Consider the following 7390-nt stretch of genomic DNA (forward strand, 5'->3'; position numbering starts at 1 on the left):
CTCCCTGCCCCGGGATTTCCCCCCTCTCCCCCGCCCCGGAACGCGCTGGTGTCCCGGTATCGCCCCCAGGGACTCGTCCGCCCTATCCCCCCCGGTACGGCCAGGCCCCGGCACCCCCCCGATCCCCGGGGGCCCGCCTCGCTTCTCTGGGCCTGTCCCTTGCCCCTAGGATCACCCGGTCCTCCCTCGTTCCCCCGGTCCTCCCTCGTTCCCCCCATTCCCCCGGTCTCCCCCGGTTCCACCGGTCCTTAGCGCCCCTCGCCCCGCCCCGCCCCGGTGCCCATGGAGTCTCAGTGCGATTACTTCATGTACTTCCCGGCGGTGCCGTTTGCGGCCCGGGAGCTGCTGTCGGGGGAACCGGGCCGGTACCGGGCGCTGCCCCGCCGCAACCACCTCTACCTGGGCGAGACCGTGCGGTTCCTCCTGGTGCTCCGTTGCCGCCCCGGTAGCGGTGGTGGCACCGGGCCGGGCCGGCCGCCCTGGGCCGAGCTGGCTGCCTCGCTGGCCGCCCTGGCCAGCGTTAGCCCCGGCGGCACAGAAGCCGGTGGGGACCGGGACGGGGACCCGGATGGCGCCGGGGACAGCACCGGGAGCGGGACCTCGCTGGAGCCCACCGTCTTCCGGGACTGCCGGGCCCTGCTGACCCACAGCCAGGGCCCCCCGGGGCGCCCCGCCGCCGGGGTGGGTGACCGGGACCGGGGGTATGGGGGCGAGGGGGGGTCAAGAAGCGACACGAGGGGGACAAGGGGGACACCCGCGGGCATCCTGAGGGACGGAGGGGGACGTGGGGACGAGGACCGAGGGAGGCCGTGGCACGGGGGAGGAGGAGTGGGATGGGGCCGAAGGGCATAGTGGTGCTGAGCCCCCCCCGCGGTGTCCCCAGATCCCGGTGGAGGACCCCATCGTGTCCACGGACGAGGTCATCTTCCCCCTGACCATCTCCCTCGACAAGCTGCCGCCGGGCACCGTTAAGGCCAAGGTGAGGCCAAGGCGGGGGTAGGAGGGGACCTCGGGGACAGCGTGGGGACTTCGAGGTTGGGGGGGACCTCGGGGACAGCCTGGGGACCTTGAGGATAGGGGGGACCTTGGGGAGAGCGGGGGGACCTTGAGGACAGCGTGGGGACCTCGAGGTTGGGGGGGATCTTGGGAACAGCGTGGGGACCTTGAGGTTGGGGAGGACCTCGGGGACAGCGTGGGGACCTTGAGGATAGGGGAGGACCTCGGGGACAGCACGGGGACCTTGGGGACAGTGTGGGGACCTCAGGGATGGGAGGAGACCTTGGGGACAGCGTGGGGATTTTGGGGACAGTGTGAGGCCTTCAAGGGCAGGAGGGGACTTTGGGGACAATAGGCAGTCCTCAGGGACAGGGTCTTGGGGACAGCGTGGGACCGCAGAGCTGGCACAGAGGTGTAGCCCTTGGTCCTCCTTTCTGGGTCCATCAAGGTCCAGGTAGAATTTGGGGACAGGAGGGGGGGGCCTTGGTCACAACGTGGGCCCCTTGGGGACAGCATAGTGACATGGGAGGGGGAGCTGGATCCAGCCCTGCTCCCCCGCCCCCCTCCAGGTCCACTTGAGGCAGGCGTTTGGGACAGGAGGAGCTGTTGGGAACAGAGGGGGAGCTCGGGGCTGGACCCAGGCCAGCTGTGACCCGTGTCTCCGCTGTCCCCAGATCGTGGTGACGGTGTGGAAAAGGGACACGGAGCCAGCCGAGCTGCGGGAGGGCGGCGGATACCTCGGCCTCCTGCAGACCCGGGCGCCGGCGCACGTCTTCCGCCAGGAGCAGGGGGCCTTCAAGGCACAGGGTAGGAGTGTCCCTGCGTCCCCTCCCTGTGTCCCCACCCCATGTCCCCTCACTGCCCGTGTCCCCGCAGTGAGCACCCTGCTGACGGTGCTGCCTCCGCCCGTGGTGCGATGCCGCCAGCTCACCGTGTCTGGGAAGTACCTCACCGTGCTCAAAGGTGAGGGGTGGGGGACAGGGGTCCCAGGGGTGGCTGAGACGAGGACTGGGGTGGCAGGGGTGGCTGGGATGGGGACAGGGGTCCCAGGGGTGGCTGGGACAGGGGTCCCAGGGGTGGCTGGGAGGAGGACAGGGGCCCCAGGGATGGCCGGGACAGAGGACGCGGGGCAGGGGAGGATGCGATACGGGCTGGTGGGGTCCTCAACGGCGACATCGCCCCGCACTGCCCCCGCTGCCCCCCGCTGTCCCCGCAGTGCTCAACGGCTGGTCGCAGGAGGAGATCTCGCTGTGGGATGTGCAGATCCTGCCCAACTTCAACGCCAGCTACCTGCCCGTCATGCCTGACGGCTCCGTCCTGCTGGTCGATGACGTCTGGTGAGCGCTGGGGATACCCGGGGGGTGGTCCCTGCAGCCCGGGGGGGGCGGCACGGCCTGCCCCCCATCCCCCCAGCGTGCCTCTGAGCCGTCCCCGCGCCCCATCCCGCAGCCACCACTCGGGCGAGGTGCCGGTGGGCGCCTTCTGCCGCGTGGCCGGTGCCGGCTCGGCCTGTCCCTGCGCCCTCAGCGCCCTGGAGGAGCACAACTTCCTCTTCCAGCTCCAGGCACCTGAGAGACCCCCCGAGGATGCCAAGGAGGTGAGGGGACACCGTGGAGGACAACCCTCGGGGCTGGTGTTGGGGGGGACACTTGGCGTGACTGCCCCAAGGCCAGGCGTGAGGGGGGGCGGTATGTGCTGGGTGGGGACCGTCCCAGCTGGGAGAAGTTGTCTGGGCCCCAGGATCGGGGGCCGCCATCCCAGTCGTCGACCTGGGGTTCTGTCCTTGTCCCCCCGCCGTGGGGGCAGCGGGGACCGCCCTCGCTGGAATGGGGGGGGGGGCCACCATCCTGGCTGCAGGGGATTGTCCCCTTGCCGGGGAGCCTGGAGGGGATGTGGGGATATTTGGGATCGTCCTTGGTGGGAGCAGGGGTGACAGGGATGTCGCTGACCCCCTTCCCCCCACCCCCACCCCCCCAGGGCTTGGAGGTCCCCCTCGTGGCCGTCCTCCAGTGGTCAACGCCAAAACTGCCCTTCACCAGCAGCATCTACACACATTACCGGTGAGAGCTGCCCCGAGGGTCCTCGATGTCCCCTGGCCCCAAGCAGGGAGGGAGGGACCCCCCAAATCCTCCTGCCCCCCCAAATCCTCCTGCCCCAAGGAGGCGGGGGGACCCAGAGCTACCCCTGCCCGTGTCATGAACCTCACATCCTGGGGCTGCCACATGCTCATCACCACATCCCCGTCCCCACCTCCTCAGGGCTAATGCCACATCCCCGTGGCTCCCAGTGCCCGTCCCCACGTCACTACCCCCCCTGCCACCCCCCCGCCACCCCCCAGGCTGCCGAGCATCCGCCTGGAGCGGCCGCGCTTCGTCATGACGGCCACCTGCGAGTCCCCGGTGCGGGCCCGGCAGCGCTTCACCGTCACCTACACACTCCTCAACGACCTCCAGGACTTCCTGGCCGTTCGCCTCGTCTGGACGCCCGAAACTGCCACAGCCGGTGGGGACAAGAGGGGACGGGGACTGAGAGGGGACCGCGAGGGCGGGGAGGGGCTCTGGTTGCAGCTGAGAGGGGACAGATGGGGTGAGGGGAAGGAGGGGGGCGGCTGGGATGGGACGGAGGCAGCGGGGCACGGGAGGGCACCTCGTTGCCAGGACATGGCTGGGCAGGTGCCAGCGGTCCTGTCCGTCCCCCCCGCCCCGTGGTGGTCCCCACAGGGAAGAAGCTCTCCGGGGAGGAGCGCCGGGCCACGCAGGCGGCGCTGGACGCCATCGTCTGCCACACGCCGCTCAACAACCTGGGCTACTCGCGCAAGGGCAGCGCCCTCACCATCCGGGTGGCCTTCCAGGCGCTGCGGGCCGGCCTCTTCGAGGTGAGGCCACCCAGCCCACAGGGTGTCCCCCGCCCTGGGGCCTGTCCTGGTGTCACCACATCCCCCCACCCCATCTGTCCCTAGATGTCCCAGCACATGAAGCTGAAGCTGCAGTTCACGGCCAGCGTGGCCAACCCGCCGCCCGAGGCCCGGCCCGTGTCGCGCAAGAGCAGCCCCAGCAGCCCAGCCGTGCGGGACCTGGTGGAGCGGCACCAGGCTGGGCTGGGCCGGTCCCAGTCCTTCTCCCACCAGCAGCCGTCCCGCAGCCACCTCATGAGGTACTGGGGGGGGACGGCGGGGACAGGCAGGACCCCTGCAGTGGGCTTGGAAGGGATGCCTGGGGCGAGAGGGGCACAGCAAGGGGATCGGAGCAGGGCTGGGAGCGTGCAGGAGGGTGACGTGGTTGGTGGGGACGCCAGGCAGGACGGGGCTGGGAGGCACCTGGGACAGGGAGGGGACCCAGGACAAAGCATGGGTGCAGTGGAGGGGACAGCTGGGACTGGGGTGACACTGGGGAGGACGTGGGACAGGAGATGGCTCGGGGGGGGGGGGAAGAACATGGGGACAGGCAGCCCCATGGGGATGTGGGGAGGGGGGGATGGGACAGGCAGCCCCCTCGACCTCCCCACGCCCCCAGGTCAGGCAGCGTGATGGAGCGACGTGCCATCACCCCACCGGTGGGGTCCCCCGTGGGGCGCCCCCTCTACCTGCCCTCCGAGAAGACGGTGCTGTCCCTGGACAAGATTGCCAAGCGGGAGTGCAAGGTGCTAGTCGTGGAGCCCGTCAAGTGATGGGGACCTTGGGGACGATGGGGACCTTGGGGACGAATCCTGCTGTGTCCTGGAGACTGCACTGGAAGGGGATGAGCTTGGGGGCGGGGAGTGGGGGGTGCTGGGGACTGGGCCGTGTCCCTGCACTCGTGGGGGATGAACTTGCTGCTTCACTGGGACCGGACTGGAACGTGCCGTGGGGGTACCAAGGGGGACAGGGGGTCTGTCCCCAGCTTGGGGGGGTGACACAGAGGAAGCGGGGGGGAACACATCCTGCGGCTGGTCCCAGCGCTGTTTACACCCCTGCGGCTTCCTGCCTTGCCTTGAATTTGGCTGCTGGGGGGGTAGGGGGGATGGAGGGAGGGATATGGGGGAACAAAGGGACTGGGATCTGTCCCTGGGGGCCATGGGAGACACTAGGACCTGTCCCCAGGGCGCTGAGCCAAAGGCAGGTCCGACGCTGCCACCCCTGGAGACTGGGACATTCCCCCCACCCCCGATCTGGGGGCCACCTCCGCTCTCGGTTATTTATTTGTCCCCGTGTGCCAATAAAGCGCTGGCCTGGATGCGGGGACTCGTCTGTCACTCGGGATGCTTGGGGGGGGGGGGGCGACTTGGGGTGTTACGGGGAGCAGAGGGCCCCCCCCCCCCCCGAAGGGCTCCATGTTCCTCTCTGCAATGAGGGTCCCATCGTGCTCTGTGCTCTTCCCAACCCCCCCCCCCAAAACAACAATGGATGGGGGGGACCAGGACATAATTTATTGCCTCAACAGAGGGACAGCGTGTCTGCGGGGGTGACGCTGCGGAACCCCTGAGGCACGCAGGGGATAGCGTGTAGCCTTGGGGACCGCAGGGGATGTGGGGGACCAGTCCCCAAGGCCCTCGAGGCGACGGGGATGTGAGTGGGTGTTGCTGCAGGGCCCTGGGGACAGCAGGGGCCAGGGGGGGCTGGTCGTTGTGTCCCCCACTGCCCCGAGGCTCTGGGGACAAGGAGGGGATGAGGGAGACCATCCCCTGTCTTGGTGACAGCAGGGACGAGTCTCAGACAGCAATGGGCTCCTGGACGTGGTTCTGCCGCTTCACCACGAAGAGCTTCTGTCCAGAGACGGTGACGAGGAGGGAGTGTTCCCCAAAAACCACTGCGGGGACAGGGTGAGCACAGGGACAGGGTCACCAGCGCCCTGCCGGCACCCCGAGGACACTGGGGACACTTTCACCCTGGGGACAGGGGGAGCATGGGGCCGCTGCCACCCTGGGGAGAGCCCCCGGGACAGTGGGGACATCAGCATGAGGGTCACAGACACCCTATGGACAGCAGGGCCATCCCGACCAGGGGGGGATAACTTGGGGCTCTCCCATAACACGTGGGACACCTGGGAGGGACGACTGCAGGGCCACCGGCCCCACCCCCCTGTGGACAGTTCGAGGGGACACTGTCTCGACTCTGGGGGCAGCGCCGGGGGGTCGGGGCCAGCCCACACTCACCCGAGAGGCGCTTGAAGGGGGGGTCGTGGCCGCGCTGCAGCCGCAGCCCGCAGGCCGTGGCCACCAGCTCCGACAGGACAGTGGCCGTCTGCTCATCGTTCTCCAGGTCACCCGATGACTGGTGGGGACACACGGCGTCAGTGGCACCCGGGCATCTGAGCCCCCCCCCCGTAATATCCGGGTACCCCTTCTCCTCCGCCCCCCGATATCCGGGTACCCCTTCTTCCCCCTCCGCCAGCACCTGGGTGTCCTTCACCGTCCCCCTCCCGCCGCCCCAGCACCGAGTCCCGCCGTGCCCCTCCTGCCCCCCGCCCGCCCCGCAGGGCTCCGGGTGCCCCCCCGGCTCTCACCGCCAGCACGGCCCCGTCGCTGATGACCAGGTAGCCCAGTTGGTCCGGGATCCGCTCCAGCCCCTGTGTCAACGCCGTGGTCTGGGGGCGGGAGGCGCGTCAGCCGCCCGCCGCAGCCCCCCCTGCCCCGCGCCCCCCGGCCCGGCCCGGCCCGGCCCGCAGCGCCTCAGCGCCCCCGCCCCTCACCCCAGCGCTCCCACCCCTGCGTGTCCGCCGCCGCCGCGCACCCCCCCGGTCCCAGTTCGTTTCTCCCCCCGCCGCCCCGCTCACCATGGCGCCGCTCCGGTCAGCTGACCGCCGCGCCCCGCCCCTCCCGACGCCCCATTGGCGCAGGGTTCCGCCTGTCATTGGCCCGACCCACTTCCCCCCTCCCCCTCACCTCCGCCGCAGGCCCGCACGCCAATGGGAACCGGCTGGGAAAACACGTGGCGAGAGAAGGCGTGGTCAGAGCTCCTAATGAATAGTCATATCTGTATTTACATACGAGAGACGCTGCCGCGGGAGACGGCGGGACCCCTCCCTCCGCGGAAGTGCCTGTCAGTCCTCCGGGAGCCGCGCTCTATGGCCCGGCGGTCCTCCGGGGCAGGGCAGAAAACCACTGCCCGCCCCCCCCCCCCCCCCCCTCCCCCCCGCTGAAAGCGCTAAACCCTGACGATCCCTAAGGCCTCACTGTGATCTGTTTAGTTCCGCTTGGTCTTTGTTTTTCTGAGTGTTCCTTCCTCCACAAGGATGTTTTAGCTATTTGATGAGCAAAGTTGGTAAATAGATAACATCTGGCCTGACACCGAGGAGACAGAGCTCCAGATGTCAAGGAGACAAAGCGATCTACACGTGCCAGATGTTAAGGAGACCTCAGCAAACATCTACAGGACTGCTTGTTCCAAGAGGCAGTTGCGTCAGAAAAGGGGCCCTGG

At 69.2% G+C, this 7390-nt stretch overlaps 2 protein-coding genes across 2 annotated transcripts; one reads left to right on the forward strand and one right to left on the reverse strand.

Annotated features, from left to right (window-relative positions):
- The first annotated feature begins 282 nt into the window (after positions 1–282).
- Positions 283–4698, forward strand: TRAPPC14 (trafficking protein particle complex subunit 14). Its single transcript, XM_086481284.1, has 11 exons — positions 283–681; positions 884–979; positions 1671–1803; positions 1873–1959; positions 2213–2333; positions 2446–2593; positions 2974–3056; positions 3335–3498; positions 3717–3871; positions 3956–4149; positions 4509–4698. Exons 1-11 carry the CDS (start codon positions 283–285, stop codon positions 4660–4662), a joined length of 1734 nt encoding a protein of 577 aa, XP_086337410.1. The 3' UTR covers positions 4663–4698.
- Positions 4699–5378: 680 nt separating this feature from the next.
- Positions 5379–6770, reverse strand: LAMTOR4 (late endosomal/lysosomal adaptor, MAPK and MTOR activator 4). The gene is made up of 4 exons (XM_086481283.1): positions 6747–6770; positions 6477–6557; positions 6127–6244; positions 5379–5780 (listed from the first exon to the last, which is right to left on the reverse strand). Exons 1-4 carry the CDS (start codon positions 6747–6749, stop codon positions 5683–5685), a joined length of 300 nt encoding a protein of 99 aa, XP_086337409.1. The 5' UTR covers positions 6750–6770; the 3' UTR covers positions 5379–5682.
- Positions 6771–7390: the final 620 nt, after the last annotated feature.

The sequence above is a fragment of the Leptosomus discolor genome, unplaced genomic scaffold (assembly GCF_034619465.1).
Source record: "Leptosomus discolor isolate bLepDis1 unplaced genomic scaffold, bLepDis1.hap2 HAP2_SCAFFOLD_171, whole genome shotgun sequence".
NCBI classification, from domain to species: domain Eukaryota; kingdom Metazoa; phylum Chordata; class Aves; order Leptosomiformes; family Leptosomidae; genus Leptosomus; species Leptosomus discolor.

Bases quoted from the DNA above. Each gene is read 5' to 3' on its own strand.
- TRAPPC14 (XM_086481284.1), top strand. From the start codon at position 283: ATGGAGTCTCAGTGCGATTACTTCATGTACTTCCCGGCGGTGCCGTTT. The intron at 682-883 runs GTGGGTGACCGG...CGGTGTCCCCAG, and splicing joins CGGGGCGCCCCGCCGCCGGG to ATCCCGGTGGAGGACCCCAT. The intron at 3,057-3,334 runs GTGAGAGCTGCC...GCCACCCCCCAG, and splicing joins AGCATCTACACACATTACCG to GCTGCCGAGCATCCGCCTGG.
- LAMTOR4 (XM_086481283.1), bottom strand. The intron at 6,245-6,476 runs GTGAGAGCCGGG...TGTCCCCACCAG, and splicing joins GCGACGGGGCCGTGCTGGCG to TCATCGGGTGACCTGGAGAA. The intron at 5,781-6,126 runs GTGAGTGTGGGC...CTGTCCCCGCAG, and splicing joins CCCCTTCAAGCGCCTCTCGG to TGGTTTTTGGGGAACACTCC.